The sequence below is a fragment of the Symphalangus syndactylus genome, chromosome 17 (assembly GCF_028878055.3).
Source record: "Symphalangus syndactylus isolate Jambi chromosome 17, NHGRI_mSymSyn1-v2.1_pri, whole genome shotgun sequence".
In the NCBI taxonomy this organism is placed as follows: domain Eukaryota; kingdom Metazoa; phylum Chordata; class Mammalia; order Primates; family Hylobatidae; genus Symphalangus; species Symphalangus syndactylus.
The window spans coordinates 25,513,569-25,535,742 of record NC_072439.2 but is presented as its reverse complement, the minus strand read 5'-3'; the positions used below and the strand labels follow the sequence as shown (position 1 = coordinate 25,535,742).

The 22,174-nt window shown below is 44.0% G+C and overlaps 1 protein-coding gene across 1 annotated transcript in view; it reads left to right on the top strand.

Annotated features, from left to right (window-relative positions):
* The first annotated feature begins 6,914 nt into the window (after positions 1-6,914).
* RASSF3 (Ras association domain family member 3) overlaps positions 6,915-22,174 on the top strand; it is an 89,069-nt gene continuing 73,809 nt past the window's right edge. Inside the window, exon 1 of the mRNA XM_055250930.2 lies at positions 6,915-7,221. Coding sequence (XP_055106905.1) covers positions 7,111-7,221 — 111 coding nt within the window. The 5' untranslated portion in view covers positions 6,915-7,110. The remainder of the gene's footprint in view (positions 7,222-22,174) is intronic.

The window sequence follows — 22,174 nt, the reverse complement described above, 5'->3', positions numbered from 1 at the left end:
AAATGCAGAAGCCTATGATGAAATTCACTTGGACACAGATACCAAACTATGGGGTTTATCTTGCAGTCCTCGTACCAGGTAGTGCCCTTTGCACAAAATATTTCAGCTCATTCCATTAGGTCCTAGATATGTTGGATGGACAAATCTAGTGATGGAAAAGCCATTTGCTTTTCTGCCCCACCTTGTCCTATAAACCGGGGTTACCTCCAGGCTCACAGGTAACACATCCTTTCCTTGATTATTGAGGATGTGCCCAAACATGGAAATACTATCCTTATATGTAATCATATTAGCTAACATCATGACCTTTTATTATGTGCCAGGCACAATGTTTTGCATGTCTTAGTTTACTTAATCCCTTTAAGAATCCTATATGGTAAGATTTTATTACCCTCCCTTTCCAGATGTAGAACTGAGGTTTAACCAGGTTAGATAATATGCAGTGGGTCACACCATCTGAGCCCACATTTGAACACAGGCAGTCTGATTTCTTTTTTTTTTTTTTCCTTTTTTGAGATGGAGTCTTGCTCTGTCGCCAGGCTGGAGTGCAGTGGCACGATCTCGGCTCACTGCAATGTCCGCCTCCTGGGTTCAAGCAATTCTTCTGCCTCAGCCTCCTGAGTAGCTGGGACTATAGGCATGTGCCACTACGCCCAGCTTATTTTTGTATTTTTAGTAGAGGTGGGGTTTCATCATGTTGGCCAGGATGGTCTTGATCTCCTGACCTCGTGATCTGCCCACCTCAGCCTCCCAAAGTGCTGGGATTACAGGCTTTCTTTTTTTTTCAGACAGGGTTTGACTCCGTTGCCCAGGCTGGAGTGCAGTGGCCTGATCATGGTTCACTGTAGCCTTGACCTCCCAGGCTCAAGCAATCCTCCCACCTCAGCCTCTTGAGTAGCTGGGACTACAGGCACGCACCACCATGCCCAGCTAATTTTTGTATCTTTTGTAGAGACAGGGTTTCATTATGTTGTCCAGGCTGGAGTGCAGTGGCCTGATCATGGTTCACTGTAGCCTTGACCTCCCAGGCTCAAGCAATCCTCCCACCTCAGCCTCTTGAGTAGCTGGGACTACAGGCACACACCACCATGCCCAGCTAATTTTTGTATCTTTTGTAGAGACAGGGTTTCATCATGTTGTCCAGGCTGGTCTCCAACTCCTGGGTTCAAGCTATCTGCCTGCCTCAGCCTCTCCAAATGCTAGGATTACAGGTGTGAGCCACTGTGCCCAGCCCAGGCTGATTTCTCATCCCACATACTTAACAATCAAACACATTGCCTTTCAGTTATTATACCATTTATTCCTGTCATTGCCATGAACAAAATGGAAGCAACCAGGGTGACAGTTGCAGCCAATAGGCACTGACCAAAGAGAAGAGCCGCTGATTGTATCGGTTCAGCTATTAAGAGCCTGTCCTCCAGCTACCAGCCTGATGTAACCAACTCTTATCATCTTTGAGTTTGTCATAGATTTTTTTTTTTTTTTAGGCAGAGTATTGCTCTGTTGCCCAGGCTGGAGTACAGTGGTGCCATCTCGGCTCACTGCAACCTCTACCTCTCTGGTTCAAGTGATTCTTCTGCCTCAGCCTCCCGAGTAGCTGGGATTACAGGCACCCACCATATCCAGCTAATTTTTGTATTTTTTTTAGTAGAGATGGGGTTTCACCATGTTGGCCGGGCTGATCTTGAACTCCTGACCTCAGGTGATATGCCTGCCTCAGCCTCCCAAAGTGCTGGGATTACAGGTGTGAGCCACCACACCTAGCCTGTCAGAATTTTTGAGAGAAATTTTAGAACATCTTTTTTTTCTTTTTAAAGCCAATTTAAATACCTGTTATGGGTTGGTTTTTTTTTTAAGGTAAGAGCATGAACTTTCTAAATTATCTTCATGAGAACAACTTAGCAATCATTTAAAAACGCTTACTTCTTTTTCTATCTGTCTATACTGATTCTACAAATGTCGATGGAGGAGAACAGAACTTGGCAGAAATATTATGAGAGATATGACTATCCCAGCAGGAATAAAATGATGGGAATATAGGATGATAACAGGTCAACTCAACTAGCTTAAACAAGACAATATCTAGGCCGGGCACGGTAGCTCACGCCTGTAATCCCAGCACTTTGGGAGGCCGAGATCGGGAGTTCAAGACCAGCCTGACCAACATGGAGAAACCCTATCTCTACTAAAAATACAAAATTAGCTAGGGTAGTGGCGCATGCCTGTAATCCCAGCTACTCGGGAGGCTGAGGCAGGAGAATCGGGAGGCGGAGGTTGCGGTGAGCTGAGATTGCACCATTGCATTCCAGCCTGGGCAAAAAGAGCGAAACTCTGTCTCGGAAAAAAAAAAAAAAAGCAGCAAGATAATATCTTATGTCACATAACAAGAAGTCCTAATTAGGGCGGTGTCAAACCTGGTTAATCAAAGAGCTATGAAGTCTTTGTATTGTTCTGCTTTGCCAAGGTGTCTGTTTTGTCCACAATATGGCTACAGAATTCCTAGGTACCATATGCAAGCATGCAAGGTCCAGAGGAAGAAGACATAGTCTTTTTTGTAGGTTTCTTTTAAAAGTGAGGAACATCTTCCCAAAAGGCACCAAGCTAACTTTCCCTCTGGTCTCAGTGGTCAGGTCTGTGAGAACTGTCCATGCCTAAAGTAATCCCTGGCAAGGGGAATGGGACCACCACGACTGACTCTGTATGTCAGGCCTTCCCCTTGAGCTGAGATTGGACTTCTTTTCCTGAGGGGATTCTTGAATTAAAGTCCTTGTTTAGTTAACAAGAAAGAAGTGAGTGATGAATGTTAAGTATGCAATAAGGTCTAATGGTCTAATATTTGGGGCAAGAAAGATGAATATTTGCTTGATCCTATTCTATGCCAAGGACTTTGCCTGGATTCTTTCACTTAATCCTTACAGTAAACCAAAGAAAATAAAATGAGGACATTGTTATCCCCATTTTGCTGCTGATGAACCTGAGGCATAGAGAAGTTAATTAAATTGTTAAAGGTCATATAAGAGTCACTGATAGCCAAAGCAGGCAGATCGCCTGAGGTCAGGAGTTTGAGACCAGCCTGGCCAACAAGGTGAAACCCTGTCTCTACTAAAAATGCAAAAATTGGCCGGGTGAGGCGGTGCGTGCCTGTAATCCTAGCTACTTGGGAGGCTGAGGTGGGAGGATCGCTTGAACCCGGGAAGCAGAGGTTGCAGTGAGCTGAGATTGTAGCACTGCACTCCAGCCTGGGCGACAGAATGAGACTGCGTCTCAAAAAAACAAAACAAAACTTGAACTTGGTTGCATACATTTAATTTTATTTATTCCACCCCCTTCCCTGAATTTGAAATGTTAAAAATGTCTAGTTGCTTAACATGACATTTTGAATTTTTACAGATACAATTTTCATGAGCTAAATTTTAAATTCACAATATTTTAATTAAAAATGCTACCAGGCTAGGCATGGTGGCTCACACCTGTAATCCCAGCCCTTTTGGAGGCCAAGGTGGGAGGGTCACTTGAGCCCAGGAGTTCATCAAGACCAGCCTGCGCAACATGGTGAGATCTTGTCTCTACAAAAAAAATATAAAAATTAGCGGCCTGGTGGCATATGCCTGTAGTCTCAGCTACTGGGGAGGCTGAGGTGGGAAGATTGCTTAAGCTTGGGAGGTCGAGGCTGCAGTGAGCCAACATGGCACCACTGCACTCCAGCAACAAAGTGAGACCGTCTCAAAAAAAAAAAAAAAGCCACCAGAAAAATATACAAATATCATTATGCTGCTTTTAGGAAACAAAATCACAATTCTTCCTTCCTTCCTTCATTTATTTATTTATTTATTTATTTTTTGAGGCAGATTCTCCCTCTGTCGCCCAGGATGGAGTGCAGTGGCGTGACCTCGGCTCACTGCAACCTCTGCCTCCAGGGTTCAAGTGACTCTCCTGCCTCAGCCTCCCGAATAGCTGGGACTACAGGCATGTGCCATCATGCCCGGCTAATTTTTTATATATTTTTAGTAGAGATGGGTTTTCACCATGTTGGTCAGGCTGGTCTTGAACTCTTGACCTCAAGTGATCTGCCAGCCTTGGCCTCCCAAAATGCTGGCATTACAGGTGTGAGCCACCTCACTCAGCCCTTTCCTTTATTTATGTTTTTTTTGTTGTTGTTTTTTGTTGCTTAAAAGCAGTGCTTCTGTTTCATTATTTGATCATGGCTTTTTAAATTATTTTATTTATTTATTTTTTTAAGAGACAAACTCTTACTCTGTTACCCAGGCTAGAGTGCAGTGGTAAGATCATAGTTCATTACAGCCTCAAACTTCTGGGCTCAAGTGATCCTCCCATCTAGCCTCCTGAGTAGCTGGGACCACTGGCATGTGACACTACATTGGCTAATTTTTTTTGTTTTTTGTTTTTGTTTTTGTAGAGACAGGGTCTCATTTTGTTGCCCAGGCTGGTCTTGAACTCCTGGCTTCAAGCAATCCTCCCACCTGGGCCTTCCAAAGTGCTGGGTTTACAGGCATAAACCACCATGCCTGGCCTAATCATGCCTTTATAAAAAAATCATTTTTTTTTAGAGAAGAGGTCTCACTATGTTGGTCAGGCTGGATAGGAACTCCTGAGTTCAAGTGATCCTTCACCTCAGCTTCCCCCTGTGCCCCACTCAATCATGCCTTTTTATTATAACTGATTCTGATGGTATGCTGACAGATGTACAAATTAATCCAGTCCTTTGGAGCTTAAAAATAATACAATAAAAAATCATTTTTATGGTGCGGTACATCATAAAGTTATTTATTTATTTATTTATTTATTTATTGAGACGAAGTTTTGCTCCTGTCGCCCAGGCTGGAGTGCAACGGCGCCATCTCGGGTCACTGCAACCTACGCCCCTCCGGGTTCAAGCGATTCTTCTGCCTCAGCCTCCGGAGTAGCTGGGATTACAGGGGCGCGCTACCACGCCCAACTAATTTTTGTAGTTTTAGTAGAGGCGGGGTTTCACCACGTTGGCCAGGCTGGTTTCCAACTCCTGACCTCAGGTGATCCACCTGCCTCTGCCTCCTACAGGCGTGAGCCATCGCGCCCGGCCAGTAAAGCATTTTAATGCATTTTTCCTCAAAGTATTCATAAACTTCAACTTGTTCTGGGTAAAATTATTTTCCCCTTTCTACCCACAATAAAATGAGTAATTTAAGTCCTTAACCTACACATTATTCTTACATTGGAATATTTAATAAGAGCTGCGATAATATTATATCTGAATAATGAAATAAGAGAAACCAAATAAGAAAAATTTGTCATAAAGCCCTATTCTCCTACATTAGATTATGTGCATGGCACACACACGGATCAGCTTAAGCTGGGTGAAACTATATGGAGTTAGAATTCCTGGCTTCCTATCATTCAGTAGCTGTGTGGCCGAGAAGACTTTAATGTTGTAGGACCTTTAAAATGGGCTGTAACTCAAAGGCCCTCCTTCTGGAGTTGTTGTGAATCACGTGGGGTAATATACTATTTTACAAGATGGATGTGTAAGCCCGAAGGTGGAGCAGGTTTGCAAGTCTTCTTTCAGCCTGGGGACAGTAGGATGACTCATGAGTCAATTCTTCTCTCCTTCCCGTCATTTCGGGTCCAACTCTTCCTCCTGTAGTCCACAAAAGAGTACGGCTGACCGAGACCAAGCAGAGAACCCAGTAGGGTGTGTGACCACGTTCAGATCAACAGAACGCAAAGCAGAACGGTCCGAGTACTGCCACCTACAGCCACTTTCCTCTCCTTAAGCCTCAGCTGCTGCTCTAGGTGTAAAACCGGCATAAAATAGCACTACCTACCTTACAGAGTTGCTCGGAGGATTGAAGGAGATAATGTAAGAGAGTTTGGCTAGTTTGGCTATGATGGGTGGACATTTTCTCTTTTCTAACGTCTCTCTTCCCCTCCTAATGAAACCGCTTCTGAAGCTCGCTAACTATAGCAGGGCTTGCAGCTTCAAAAGAACCTTTCAGTCAAGATCTTGAAATTAGTATGATTTAAATCAGTGCAGTAACATCAAGGTGTAAAAAGACTGTTACCCACAGGTGGCTTTAAGAGGATTAGCTGACTGAAGAATTTTAGAAAACATGGAAACTTTTTTTGTACGTGGATGAATAGAATTCCCTGATCTCCTTATCCCCACCACTTAAACCATGCCTTGTGGGTGACCGTGGAAGGCTGATTGTGGCGGGGACATTTACAAAGCACATTTAATTAATAAGCACTCGATTGTTCTGTAACTATAGAACTAGGGTGAACTTCAGTTGCACTGAGTGCGCCTAAGATAACGATCTTATTTGGAAGTGAGCCCTCGCTAGAAAGAAGGGGAAAAGGGTAAGACCGAAGCTCAAATGAATGACCAGAAAGGATGTTTTCATTCGAATAAACTCAACCCAGTTGTTGACCTCCCCACCCATCTCTGCCAACTTGAAATCCTCCAGGAGGGGCGAGCTGCTGGGGTTCAGGACCGGGCGTTGCGGCTGCAGGAAGCCGTGGGACCTGGGGGTCCCTCGGCCGGGCAACCCCCACCCACCCCCACAGGACCCTGGAGCGGGGGCGAGCAGGGAGTGGACGCAGAGAAAGTTCTCCGCTCTGCTCCCGCCCTCTCCGAAACTCGAGCCAGCGAGGCTGGGGGCGGGCGGACGGCTAGCAGAGGAATTTGCAGTTTCCGGGAGGTTGAGGAAGCGACCCGAGCACAGCCCCACCAGACGTAGCCCTAGCGCCCGGCTTTCCGGGTTCCGCGACGCTGTCGGGAGAAACCCGGGCGCCTGGAAGGGGCGGGCCGGGCTCCCCCCACCTGCGGGCGGGCGGGGAGGGTCGCGGCCGCGCGAGGTGGGGCTCGGCCGGTCGCCCGTCCGGGGCGGGGCCCAGGGAGGCGGGGTCGCGGGCGCACCGGGGCCGAGCCGCGCCTGGAGCCGGACGAGGAGGCGGCGGGAGGGGCCGGGACAGCCTGATTGAGCGGCGGCCGCAGCTGCAGCAGGACTGCCCGGAGCCGCGCGCCGGGAACCTCGCGGGGCTGGCGGGCGCCGCACCCCCTCCCTGGCCGCCTGCGCCCCGGGGAGGCCGCCTGCGCGCGACGGGACCGGCAGCATGAGCAGCGGCTACAGCAGCCTGGAGGAGGACGCCGAGGACTTCTTCTTCACCGCCAGGACCTCCTTCTTCAGGAGGGCGCCCCAGGGCAAGCCCCGCTCCGGCCAGCAAGTGAGTGGCGTGCGGCGGGCGCTGCAGCCCGCGCCCCAGAGCCCCGGGGAACCCGCCAGCCCGCGCCCCCTGACTCCACGTGTCTCTGCGGGGCGCTCGGGGGATGCTCGCCGGGAAGGAGGAGCGGGCCGAGAAGTGGCTTCTGCCTTTTCGGGTCCCGGGAACGTGCCTGGAGCTTGTGCCTGTGGGCGAGGGAAGGCGGAGGAAGGGCGGGGAGGCTGAGGGCCGGCTTCTGCCTTCCGCGCCGGATGGCCTCTGCAGCTCCGCCTCGGGCCGCCGCCTGCGGGGAGCAGTCCCGGAGCCAGCAGGAGTCCCTGGGCCACTCCCGCATGTTTCCCCTTCGCGTCCCCGCTGGGTCGACGGTCGGGTTCGCGCGCCTGTCCTTCCTGTTAGTCTGCTTACTCATTTGTGGCCCCCAGAGTGGCTTGGGTCAACGTGTAATAGCTAGGGGTGGCCGGGTGACCTGGCCTCCTCTCTTCTTGGCCCGGGCGCCCTTGTGGGGTGGGGGTCCAGGGGCACCGCGGGCCTCACCACCGTAGGCGCTCACTAAATCTCGGTTGCGGGACTCAGGGTTGTGCGTTTCCTGTAAAGCTAGGTTTTTTGGTGCCCAGATGTTTTGCAGACAAGCTCCTATGCTCAATACTAGCCAGCGACAGCTAACCTTTTGGCCGGTTTCTTCCTTTTTTGGAGGCAGCACGCCGTGGGAAGCATGAGTTGGGAAAAGATGAGAAGGGAACTTGTGTCAGTTTCGCCAGCCGTAGCCGTGTTTTTTTGGGAGGCCTTCCTGAAACGGGGCACGTCGGCTGGACTGAGGAGCCCGGTGCTAGAACCCGCGGCCTCCTGGCACTAGGAGCCGCACCAGGGAGCCGGGCCAACCCGGCCACACTCACATCAGATTACAGAAGATTGTAATGGAACAAATTTGTTGCTTTTAGAAAACAGGCGTTCACCAAACATTTCTATTAATACCGGACTGAGACCTAGAGACTAGAAGTAAGAAGAATTGTTCAGGGGCCGGATGATAACTTTTTTTGGTGAATGTGGGAGGGTGCAATCTGTCAGGGTGGTCTTGCCAGAACTCTTAAGTTTAGCCACTTTCTGAAGTAAAATTCTTTCTAAAATTCGGAAGTTCTAGTCTTTTCAGGCTCTTAAGTCCCAAACCAGGAGGAGGAAAGGAGACGGTGAAGGGTAAGCTGAAGTCAAATTCCCTTATTCAGTAACCACAGTTAATCTCAAGTCCCGGTGCCATAGTTGTCTGTCTTGTATTGTTTCTAAGGCTTAAGGCCCCACTATTTAGGAGTCACTTTGAGTGGGATCTCTTACTTTCAGCAGAGTGTGTTCTGAGAGCATGAGATTGTTGTGAAGTTTGGAAGTTGGAAATGCCCTCTCCTCCCCATGCCCACCCTCCCAGTTATAGAAAAATTGCATTTGCTTTTGCTTTTTCCATTTTGCTTTCTTTCTTGGCCTCTCTTTTCCCCTTCTCCATTTTGCATTTTCTCCTTTCATTTTTGTTGCTTTCACCACTTCACATGAAAAGGAACTCATGCTAGTTTGAAGTTTATTCCAGAGGTGTCTGCTAATCTCCTGAAAACTGTCTGGTTCTTGGATTCTCCAGGGGTGAGATGCCACAAGGGCCAAAGTATTCAGATTTGAATTGTATGAGAATCCTTTAGTGCTTTAAAGAGTAAAGACATCAGTTTTTTTCTAGGTTTATATGCATTTAGCATTTCTTTTTTTTTTTCTTTTTTTTGAGATGGAGTCTCACTGTGTTACCCAGGCTGGAGTGCAGTCGTGTGATATCAGCTCACTGCAACCTCAGCTTCCCTGGTTCAAGCGATTCCCTTGCCTCAGCTTCCCGAGTAGCTGAGATTACAGGCATGCACCACCACATCTGGCTAATTTTTGTATTTTTAGTAGAGATGGGATTTAACCATGTTGGCCAGGCTGGTCTCGAACTCCTGGCCTCAGGTAATCTGCCCGCCTTGGCCTCCCAAAGTGCAGGGATTACAGATGTGAGCCACCGCCCCCGGCGCATTTATTGTTTCTATGTTGTATGCAATCATTTATGTATCATCTAGCATATATATTATACTCAGGGTAGTATTGTTTAGCATTTAGAATTAGTCTAACATTAATACGTATTTTGAAATATTGTGTTGGAAATCAGGACAGGAAGACATATTTCGTGCTTGAAGAGCTTCATATGTGTATTTGAAGCTTTATTGCCTGCATATTTTTCCCTTCTAACATAACACATGTAAGGTGCTGAGTTGTAGAAGTTATTTGCCAGGCAGAGAAAGTGTTCTAAACTATGAATTTTAGTGAGCATTGTGGTTTATTTAAAGAAGTGATATGAATGTTTTAAATTCCTGGTAAGATTGCTGAATTAGGGAAGTAAAACATCATAAATATAAAGCAAAGCACTCTTAATGTAGAACATTTCTTTTATCTAAGGTTAGATAAGCCGTTTTCTTCGTTTTCATGCTGATGATTATAAGAATAAGATAAGCACTTCTGACATATAGCATAGTAGTGAAATTTATCCTTTCCATAGAGAGATGGAAAGAGAGGTATTGCTAGAAGGATCTATTAGAGATACAGTGATTTTTTTTTTTTTTTTTTGGATGCTGTACCACCTGGTGGAAAAGTGAGAAAAATGAGGTTTCTAGATTTCTTGAAACTGTCCGGAGAAAACAAGATGTTTGTGGTAAATGCAGAATGGGGAGAAAGGGGTGAGGGAGCGGGTGGACTAGAAATTTCCTTCTTCTCTTGCCAGGCAAGGGAACACAGCCCAACTTCTTTCTATCCCCAACAGTAACAAAAACCTTATAAAGAAAATGTTGTCATTTTCTTTCTTACTTTAAACCCCATTCTTAACAAGAACAACAACAAAAATGGAAAAGGGTTAAAACCTGTCTAGGCCAGGTGTGGTAGCTCACGCCTATAATTCCAGCACTTTGGGAGGCTGAGATAGGAGGACTGCTTGAGCCCAGGAGTTTGAGACCAGCCTGGACAACATGGCAAAACCCTGTCTCTACAAAAAAAATGCAAAAATTAGCCAGGCATGGTGGCGCCCGCCTGTAGTCCCAGCTACTCGGGAGACTGAGGTGGGAGCATTGCTTAAGGCCGGGAGGCAGAGGTTGCAGTGAGCTGTGATCGCACCACTGCACTCCAGCCTGGGCAACAGAGCAAGATCCTGTCTCAAAAACAAAACTGTCTAAAAGATATAAAGGGAATGAACATAGAACCTTTTGTGACAGTTTGAATGTCATGTTTATTGTATCCCCAGGGTCTGGATCAGTACCTGATATACAGTAGTTGCTCAATGAATGCAAGCTGAATGAATGGATGTTTTCCTGATTTGATAATAACTGGGTCTTTACCATTTCTTTTTTTTTTTTTTTGAGATGGAATTTCACTCTTGTTGCCCAGGCTGGAGTGCAATGGCGTGATCTCGGCTCACTGCAACCTCCGTCTCCCACGTGCAAACGATTCTCCTGCCTCAGCCTCCCGAGTAGCTGGGATTACAGGCACCTGCCACCATACCCAGCTAAATTTTGTAGTAGAGATGGGGTTTCACCATGTTGGCCAGGCTGGTCTTGAATTCCTGACCTCAGGTGATCTGCCCGCCTCAGCCTCCCAAAGTGCTGGGATTACAGGCATGAGCCACCACGCCTGGCCCCTGATCTTTACCATTTTCAAATGTACTCTATCTTATGGTTCTCCCAAAAACTGTATGAAACATTAACTTAATGAAAGGGGAAGGTATTATTTAGTGATTGTATGAGGCCCACACCTAGGTAGCAAGAAGGCTGGAACTCAGGTTTTCTGACTCAAATTACACTCTCTGTTTTGTTACTTTTTAGCTATAAAAATAATTTTACAGCTCCATATTCCCTTTGCAAATAAGGACACCTAAAATTTAAGAGTTTCTTAAAATTTCTTTTTTTTTTTTTTTTTGAGATAGATTCTCACCGTGTCACCCAGACTGGAGTGCAGTGGCAGGATCTTGGCTCACTGCAACCTCCGGCTCCCAGAATCAAATGATTCTCGTATCTCAGCCTCCTGAGTAGTTGGGATTAAGGCACCCGCTGCCAGGCCTGGCTTTTTTTTTTTTTTTTTTTTGTATTTTAGTCGAGATGGGGTTTTGCCATGTTGGCCAGGCTGGTCTTGAACTTCTGACCTTAAGTGATCTGCCCTCCTCGGCCTCCCAAAGTGCTGGGATTACAGGCATGAGCCACCGCGCCTGGCTGTTTCTTAAAATTTCAACTCCCTGACCTGTATATATTGTCATGACAGTGTTTATAATTTGTATTTGTGGATTCGCTGTGTTTCAAAGGATCCATCTAATCATTGTTTTCAGCAAAACCAAAAATGTGGACAGTTCTGTAATTTATTATTTACCTTCTTGATTTCCCACCAAAATCAAACTACCTGTAAATACAGGACACATTCAGATTTCCAAAGACTAGAAATGGTCTAAAGTTATAATCTGTTGGAGTGTGTCTTACCTCTTAGCTAAGCTACCTCTCCTCCTGAGCCTTTGGTAGTTCATGGGAATAAGGAAATGAGACAGTATTTTTGCTTTAGAAGTAGGATAGTCAAGAAGTCTTGAGAAACGTGAAATTGTCTTCTGAACAACCCACACTTTAAAAAAAATTGTGCTGAAGAATTTTTCAGTAAGTAAGCCTATTAGACTCCACATAGCAGGCCTCAGCTTCACCCGTTCGGTTTTCTCTTTCTTATTCAAATATTTTTGTGCCTCAATTATTTGGTTATGTCATATTGCTAGAATCAACAGTAATGAGCTGCACTCTTTTATTAGTGTTTCCATTAGAAGTTTTAGAGCTAGATCACTGGGGTAAAAGAATAGTGGCTTATGACATAATAGGTATTTTGACTATACTAGCCTTTTTGTTTCTTTCTTTTTTTTTTTTTTTTTTTTTTTGAGACAGAGTTTCGCTGTTGTCACCCAGGCTGGAGTGCAGTGGCGTGATCTTGGCTCTGCAACCTCTGCCTCCTGGGTTCAAATGATTCTCCTGCCTCAGCCTCCTGAGTAGCTGGGATTACAGGCTTCCGCCACAATGCCCGGCTAATTTTTTGTATTTTTAGTAGAGACGGGCTTTCACCATGTTGGGCAAACTGTTCTCGAACTCCTGACCTCAGGTGATCCACCCACCTCGGCCTCCCAAAGTGCTAGGATTACAGGTGTGAGCCACCGCTCCTGGCCTATACTAGCTTTTTAAATGCTAATTTTTAATTCCTGTATTATGGGGCATAAACATTTTCACCAGACATTTTGCCTAGCGCAAGGTGGTTTACACATCTTTTCTGCATGTCTGATATGTTCTATTCTTACACTATACTAATCCATTGGAATTTTGTGTTTGTGTGAGCAAGAGTCACAAAGATATATTCCTTTAAATGAATTTCAAAAGAAAATTAGTTCCCAGTCTTATAAAGCCTCATATTTGAGCAGTATACTCCTTATCCCATTTCTTCTTCTGGCTAACTCGCAAGATTTGGAATTATTTGGAAAGCAGTGACACAAAACATTTTTGAAAAGAAAGGCTAAAAATATCCAATAATGTGGTTATTGTTTTTAGACTTCCTTTGGCAGTCAGTGCATGTCATACTGTTAACATTCTTTTTCTGGGAGAAAAAAAACTGAGGCTGACCAAATGCTTTCTAGTGTGGCCTGATCACCAACTCTTAGCCCTGGGCATTAGCCCTCACATTTTCCACCCCCAAGTCTCCAAGCATAAGTAGCTGTCTTTCAATAAAGTCCCCAATTTGAAACATGCATTTCACTCCTAATTTGGCCAAAGGCCATTGGCTAGCAGTCCCTCTTCAGAGGGGATTGTGAGAAGACAGTAGGATATATGATAAACGCATGCAAAGGAGCTTCTCTTCTATATGACAAGTCTTGGCTAACTTAGCCTCTTTGCATCTTCCTCTCTTTGAAGAGCTACAAACATTTGCCTTGTAGGAAGTTTTTATTCTCATGGCAAGCAGGCATTACCTCTATTACAAGGCCCCGCTTATTGTTCACCCTGTGATGTAATAGCTTTTAGGACTCTAGCCATATTAGCCTTCTCTTTAATTCCTTTCAGGCCCCCTCGCCATCTCGGAACCATGGCCTGGAGTTGCCGCCCTCCATTCTCCTTAACATGTCGACTCAGAAAAGTCTTAAAGCCCTCTGTTCTTTCCCTTCATAACAAAATTATAATTTGTCATTATATTTTGTTTAATGAGGACAGAGACTAGCATTTTTTAGCTACTACATAAAATAAATGCTTGGCACTTAAGATGCTTGAACAAATGAAAGCCTGCTCAGTTTGGATGGATGTCCCAGTATTTGGTACTGTTAGTTTTCCTTTATACACAGATGTACACAGTGTCTCCCCCTTTCCAAACTAGACCATAAGCCTTCACAGTATCTTACAGGTAGTAGTGATTTAAAATGGGATGATATTGATGATATCTGTGATTACTGATTAGGCATAATTCACTTTATATACTTTCCCCTTGTTTTAAGAAAACTCATCATTTATTCATTAATCTATTTAGCTGACAATTTATTGTGTGCCTACTATGTGCCAGATACTGTTCTAGCCTCTGGGGTTAGGGTGGTGAACAATACACAGTCCCTAGCCTCTCTTGGCAATGTTTTTAAAAAGCTTACCCAATAGGCAAATGAGAATATCTCTCTAATTTTTCCCTAAAGAGCTTGCTCCTTTAGTGTATTTGAGGAAACTTGGAAATGTAGTTTTTCAGGAACACACCTATTTTGTAGTGTGGTAAAGCTATACATTGATTGATTGATTGAGATGGAGTCTTGCTCTGTCACCCAGGCTGGAATACAATGATGCAATCTCCACTCACCACAACCTCTGCCTCCTGGGTTCAGGCGATTCCCCTGCCTCAGCCTCCCCAGTAGCTAGGATTACAGGTGTGCGCCAAAACATGCGTCTGATTTTTTGTATTTTTAGTAGGGATGGGGTTTCACCATGTTGGCCAGGCTGGTCTTGAACTCCTGACCTTGTGATCTGCCTGCCTCGGCCTCCCAAAGTGCTGGGATTAGAGGAATGAGCTACCATGCCCGGCCCTATACATCTATTTAGATGGGAATGTTGACGTGAAAGTGTATCACTTCCTGTTTTACATCCTTGTGTAAAACAATCACATTTCCTTATTGATGACTGTCTTCCAACAGAAACATAATCATCTTCAAGGTTAGAAAACGTTTTTTAAATAACTTAACCAGAGTTAACCAAACTGGTTAATTCACCAAAATGTTAACCAAAATTAACCAAATAACCAAATTTGGTTTATTTTCCAGGTCTTTTTTTCTTTTCTTTTTTCGTTTTTAAAGAGATGGGATCTTGGTATGTTGCCCAAGCTAAAATGCAGTTGTTATTATTCACAGGCATGATAATAGTGCCCTATAGCCTCGAACTCCTGGGCCCACGTGATCCTCCTGCCTCAGCCTCCTGAGTATTCCAGGTTTTTCTTAATAGTTTAAACAGGTAGTTCTGGTTTGGCTATCAGTAGTGTTGTCAAATAGCTTTTGTTTGCTTAATTTTTTTTTTTTTTTTGAGACGAGTCTTGATCTGTTGCCCAGGCTAGAGCGCAGTGGCACGATCTCGGCTCACTGCAACCTCTGCCTCCTGGGTTCAAGCAGTTCTCCTGCCTCAGCCTCCTGAGTAGCTGGGATTGCAGGGGCATGCCACCATCCCCGGCTAATTTTTGTATTTTTTAAGTAGAGACGGGGTTATACCATGTTGGCCAGACTGGTCTCAAACTCCTGATCTCATGATCCTCCCCGCCTCGACCTCCCAAAGTGCTGGGATTACAGGTGTGAGCCACCACACCCGGCCTTTTTTTTTAATTTAAATGGAGAGGGCCAGATAATGCTCTAGGAAGGATGTCAGAACCCATAAAAAATGATGAGTCCTTGAAATATATGTAAAAACTTACGTAACCAATCAGAAAATATATTCTGAGATAGAAGTGACCATTCTAAAACTGTGCTGTACAATAGAGTAGTCACTAGCCACATGTAGTTTTTGAGCACTCGAAACGTGGCTAGTCTGAATTGAGATTGCTGTGAAAAATACACACTGGATTTTGAAGATTAGAAAGAAACAATGGAAAATATATTACGATAATTAAAAAATTGCAATTACATGTTGAAATGATAATATTCGATAATATTTGAGTTAAGTAAATTTAATGTTACTTATTTTTTAGCATGGCTACCGGAAAACTTAAAATTATGCATGTGGCTCGCATGATATTTTTGTTGAACAATGCTGTTTGCTGAAGCAGAGCTGGCAGCCCTTGCCGGAGATTTCAATCTCCATTGTCTTGGTGGCTGCAGATGGATGGATGTGGGGGTACCAGCCCGGTGTGTTGGAAAGATTTTTCTTTGTGAAGGGGAACTTGCCCTTTACTGTTGGGGATAGTTTCTTCTCAGCCTATCCAGGGACACACATACCAGCATTTTGGGGTTGTGAAACTTTTGTGTGGGGAACTTCCCTTTTTTTTTTTTCCACATGAGCCAGTAAGATAAAACTGACCTAATGGCATTCTCAGTGCAACTCTGCCTTCAGTTTAAGGAGAGAAGAGTGCCCATGTTTCATAGAGTATTAAAGGAGCAAGCTTAATATTTTGCATTTTATGGACTGTAATTGCTAACTGCTGCTACATGATTCAGTCAGCTAAGAATAATTTACTAATTATATATTGCAGCCCTCGGTTCTTTTTCCAGATGCTAAACAAAGTGAGATAATTAGAGGAGGAAAAAGGGTGAGTTTGGGAATTGGAGACCAGAAGGATAGATTTAGAAGATCTTGGAGTTAACAGACTTAGAATATAATCAGCAAAGGGTTCGCTTAAAAGTAGTGCAGGTTGCCAGGCGTGGTGGCTCACGCCTGTAATCCCAGCACATTGGGAGGCCGAGGCAGGCGGATCACGAGGTCGGGAGTTCATGACCAGCCTGGCCAATATAGTGAAACCCTGCCTCTACTAAAAATACAAAAATTAGGCGGGTATGGTGGTGCATGCCTGTACTCCCAGCTACTCCGGAGGCTGAGGCAGGAGAATCGCTTGAACCCGGGAGGTGGGGGTTGTGTTGAGCCGAGATTGCGCCACTGCACTCCAGCTTGGGCAACAGAGTGAGACTTCGTATCAAAAAAAAAAAAAAAAAAAAAAGTGCAGGTTGACCGTGTGTGTGTGTGTGTGTGTAGTTTTCTAAATTCATTTTTCAATTATTGAATATTCACAATGATGCTAGACTAAGTGCTAGAGATTCAGTGGTGAACGAAACAGATTGAAACCTGCCTTCACGGGAGGCCTATATAGGTTCGTCTGAATTTGACTAGTCTAGATAAATGAATTTGTACAGTAATTGTCTTTTTGTAACTGGCTTAGTTTACTTAGCTTGGTGTCCTCAAGATTTATTCATGTTGGAGTATGTGTCAGAATTTCCTTCCTTTTAAAGGCTGAATAATATATCCATTGTATGTATATATCACTTTTTGTTTATCCATTGATTCTTCCGTAGACATTTGGATTGCTTCCACCTTTTGGCTATTGTGAATAATGCTGCTATGAACATGGGTGTACAAGTATCTCTTAAAGACCCTTCTTAAAACTTTTTGCGATATATACCCATAAGTAACAATTGCTATAGAATCATATGGTAATTCTGTTTTTAATTTTTTGAGGAATACTATACCGACAAATTTGAATACTTATTTAAACCCAGGATTATGGAATACTGCTGCTTGATTTCAGCTGTCATTTTGTTGTCTACATTGTATTTTATTGAATTGGCATTATTCCCCAAATATTGGAAAATGTGGAGGTTTCTAATTTTTGCTACTGTAAATAGCACTAATAAATACCTTGAGCATGAAACCTTTTCCATTGTGGATTAATTTTATAGGACAGTTGTACAAAAATGGAATTTTACTGATTATGAGGGTGTGACTTTTTATGATTCTAATTATATATTGCCAATTTATGTCTATTTTTAAGTTTCATTACACCCTTACCTCCATTGGATATAGTCATTAAAATAGAGAAAAAAAACTTCAATAACTAAAGGCACCTTATTGCTATTTAATTTGCATTCCTTTATTATTATTTTTAAAATTATTATTATTATTTTTTGAGATGGCGTTTTACTTGTCACCCAGGCTAGAGTGTAATGGCGCGATCTCGGCTCATTGCAACCTCCGCCTCCCAGGTTCAAGTGATTCTCCTGCCTCAGCCTCCTGAGTAGCTGGGATTACAGGTGCCTGCCACTACGCCCTGCTAATTTTTGTATTTTTAGTAGAGGTGGGGTTTCATCATGTTGGCCAGGCTGGTCTCGAACTCCTGACCTCAAGTGATCTACCCACCTCGGCCTCCCAAAGTGCTGAGATTACAGATGTGAGGTACCGCGCCCAGCACGTTCCTTTAGTTAACTGTGAATTTAATACTTTTTTAATACTTCTGAGTAAATCTCCCTTGTGTGAGAATTGTCCATGCATGACCTTTGCCCATTTCTCTATCAGGTAGGCAAAATCTTGAGAGAGCACTGCTTGAGTCTGCATTTTTAGCTGGGTAGATGGTTCTCCTTTTTTGTGGTCAGCTGAACTTCAGGGTTTTTTTTGACTTACACTGTTTGTACCAAAAGGATATTACATATTCAGGCTTTCATTTTTTTAAGGTGGAGTTTCGCTCATGTTGCCCAGGCTGGAGTGCAATGGCGCCATCTTGGCCCACTGCAACCTCTGCCTCCCAGGTTCAAGCGATTCTCCTGCCTCATCCTCCCAAGTAGCTGGGATTACGGGCATGCGCCACTATGCCTGGCTAATTTTTGTATTTTTATTTTTATTTTTATTTTTTTATTTTTATTTAAATTTTTTTTTTTTTTTTGAGACGGAGTCTTGCTCTTTCACCCAGGTTGGAGTGCAGTGGCGCAATCTCGGCTCACTGCAAGCTCCGCCTCCCGGGTTCACGCCATTCTCCTGCCTCAGCCTCTCCGAGTAGCTGGGACTACAGGCGCCCGCCACCACGCCCGGCTAATTTTTTGTATTTTTTAGTAGAGACGGGGTTTCACCGTGGCCTCGATCTCCTGACCTTGTGATCCGCCCGCCTCGGCCTCCCAAAGTGCTAGGATTACAAGCGTGAGCCACCGCGCCCGGCTAATTTTTGTATTTTTAGTAGAGACGGGATTGATCAGGCTGGATGGTCTCGAACTCCTGATCTCGGGTGATCCACCCATCTGGGCCTCCCAAAGCGCTGGGATTACAGGCGTGAGCCACTGTGCCCGGCCCAGGCATTTTGAAATACTTTAGAATGTGTTTCAGGCTGACATCACTGAAACTCAGAAAAATACTTGTTACTCCTGTAGTTACATCATGGGAAAGGCATTGCCAAGAAAGCATCACCATAAATAAACCCGTGGGATTCAGAAGGTGGGGAGTTGGGTGATGTGTTTTCTACTAGCCATGTTTTTTTAAGAAAAGGGTGACTAGAAGTTCCTGTTTATCTTTGAATTTCAATAAATTTAGGGCTTGTTTTCCAACCACTCTGGTAGAATTTAGAAGAACCTATTTTTTATTTTTATTTTTTTGACAGTCTTGCACTGTCACCAGGCTGGAGTGCAGTGGTGCAATCTCGGCTCACTGCAACCTCTGCCTCCCAGGTTCAAGCTGTCCTCCTGCCTCAGCCTCCTGAGTAGCTGAGATTACAGGCATGCATCACCACGTCCAGCTAATTTTTTTTTTTTTTTGTATTTTTAGTAGAGTCAGGGTTTTACCATGTTAGTCAGGCTGGTCTCAAACTCCTGACCTCGTTATCCGCCTGCCTCGGCCTCCCAAAGTGTTGGGATTACAGGTGTGAGCCACCATGCCTGGCCAAACCTAACATATTTTGTAAATATACTAGGTATGGAAAAAAGGATGGTAGGACAAACTGCTGGAAACCTTACCCACCAAAGGTAATTTATACTGTTTACTTATAGGCTTATCGTCTTTTGTTGAAAAATTGCGATGAGAAAGGAATCGGCATTGGCATCTATTAGGTTCGTGCAAAAGTAATTGCGGTTTTTGCCATTACTTTCAGTAGCAAAAATCTCAATTACTTTTGCACCAACTTAATATTTTTAGGCTTGTTGAAGCCTTTGTAGAAAATTGTTGCTTCATCTCTTTTATTCTGATTAACTCCTACTTTAAATTTTTTCTTCTTTCAGAATCTTTTTATCAAGTGAATCTTTTAAAAAGATGTGAAGAGTTATTTCTGACTTTATGATTGATAGATTATGAGCCCTCCTTAATCCTCAATTTCTTAACTTAAATAAGCTTACTGTGAAAATTTTCTTTCTTCCCTTTTTTTTTTTTTTTTTGAGATGGAGTCTTGCTCTGTTGCCCAGGTTATAGTACAGTGGCACGATCTTGGCTCACTGCAACCTCCATCTCCTGAGTTCAAGTGATTCTTCTGTCTCAGCCTCCCCAGTAGCTGGGAATACAGGAGCATACCACCACGCCCAGCTAAGTTTTGTACTTTTAGTAGAGACCGGGTTTCGCCATGTTGGCCAGGCTGGTCTTGAACTGCAGACCTCAGGTGATCCCCCTGCCTTGTCCTCCCAGAGTGCTAGGATCACAGGCATGAGCCGCCGCGCCCGGCTACTGTGAAAATTTTCTACAAATGCTTGTTTCGAGGAATCTTTTTTGATATTTTGCCAGCAAAGTCATAGGAACAAAATTTTTTTAAATGAAATTAGAAAACAACATAGTTAAATGTATTATGTAGGAGGAAAAGTACCAGTACTAAAATTAACTTTAGCATTCCTTAGCGTTTTACAGTTAACAGAGCATTCCAAGGGAATTAAAATTCAGTTGATTTTATTGGACTTTAATTTCAGAGGAACTCTGAGATGAGAAATTTAACCAGCACGTTTATCCGTTTATGCCTTAAGCAGATGCAGGTTTCATGACATGCCAGAGGTAAATTCAGGGGTACTTGACTGTAGTGAGTAATTTCCCAGCTATGGAAAAATGTAAATATTATGTAGATGGTATAAAGAAACAATATTACGTTTGTCCATTTAAGGTCTGTTTCTGTTTGTTCAGACAGGCTTGTGGATTGCTTTTCTTGCGAGTGTTCCTTTAGGGGGAAGGTACAGCCCTTTCAAATATTTCAGAATTTTCTTTTATTTTCTTTTATTTTTTTGAGATGGAGTCTTGCGCTGTCACCCAGGCTGGAGTGCAGTGGCACGATCTCAGCTCACTGCAATTTCTGCTTCCCAGGTTCGAGAAATTCTCATGCCTCAGCTTCCCGAGTAGCTGGGATTGCCAGCACCCGCCACCACGCCTAGCTGATTTTTGTTTTGTTTTTTTTTTTTTTTAGTAGAGACAGGGTTTCACCATGTTGGCCAGACTGGTCTCGAACTCCTGGCCTCAAACGATCTGCCCGCCTCTGCCTCCCAAAGTGTTGGGATTACAGGCGTGAGCCACCATGCCCAGCCATATTTCTGTTTTAAAATTGCTTTCTTGCTTTTCCTCTGACCAGATTTGGTCATGTGAAACTGTCAATTAGCATGAATGAGGTGCTGCTACCCTGCAGGGGTTTGATCCTTGGTTGTCATGTTGGTGGTCTCTGTATCCAAATAAGTATTCGTGAAATTTGGGGGAAGAGAATTTGGGCTTATTGTGTAGCGGAAGGAGTACCTTTCATAAAGGCAAACCTAGCACCAATATCAACAAATCCACTTACAATCCATTCCTAAAGGAGGAAGTTCTGTTACAGTTTTAAAATTAACATTACAATGCATCTTGCTTGTTTGAGGTGAGGGCTTAAAACTCAGTAATGAAGAAGAGGGAGAACTATAGGCTAAAAGGGCGTGTGTTCTTAATTGATTAATTGCAAGCATCTATGTAGGGCACCTTGTGTTTAAATCAGTGCTAGCTGTATTATCTTGGGCAAGTCATTGTACCTCTTTGTTTTTTTAATTTATTTTTACTTTTTACATTTTTAAGAGACAGGATCTCACTATGTTGCTCAGGTTGGTCTTGAACTCATGGGCTCAAGAGATCCTCCTGCCTTGGCCTCCCAAAGTGCTGGGATTACAGGCATGGGCCACCACGCCTGGCAAATCGTTGTACCTCTTTGAGCCTCAGTTTCCTCATTTGTAAACTAGTAGGATGCCTGGAAGTTCATAAGCATTAATAAATGTTAGCAATAGTTATTGTTTTTTGAGACGGAGTCTTGCTCTGTTGCCCAGGATGGAGTGCAGTGGTGCGATCTTGGCTCACTGCAAGCTCTGCCTCCTGGGTTCATGCCATTCTCCTGCCTCAGCATCCTGAGTAGCTGGAACTACAGGCGCCTGCCACCATGCCCGGCTAATTTTTTTTTGTATTTTTAGTAGAGATGGGGTTTGACCGTGTTAGCCAGGATGGTCTCGATCTCCTGACTTCGTGATCTGCCTGCCGCGGCCTCCCAAAGTTCTGGGATTACAGGCGTGAGCCACCGCACCTGGCTAGCAATAGTTATTTTTAAAAGATCCTCCTACATGTGATTATATGCCCCTTTTCATTTGAGGGTAGCAGACTGTATGGAGAACTGACAATGGTTGAGAGATTTGAAGTGAACTAATATATAGTCCAGCCAAAGAGTGAAAAATGGCAGGAAATTAGGTCTGTCTCATTGGCTTTATTAACCAAAATGAATTGGGAATCTCAATGTAATTGGTCAGGAAGGAGCTCCAGTCATTCCTGGAGGATTAATGTTTTTTTTTTTTTTTTTTTTTTTTAAGCTGCATACCATATCTCTGTGGTGCCTTTGTTTTGGGAAAGGAGCTGTTGCCTGCTGACCAAGCCTGAGGGCACCTAATCACAAGTCTTTCCCAACTTCTTTTTCCTTTAAAGCAAGCCACTCCAGTTGAAAGAGAATGATTAGA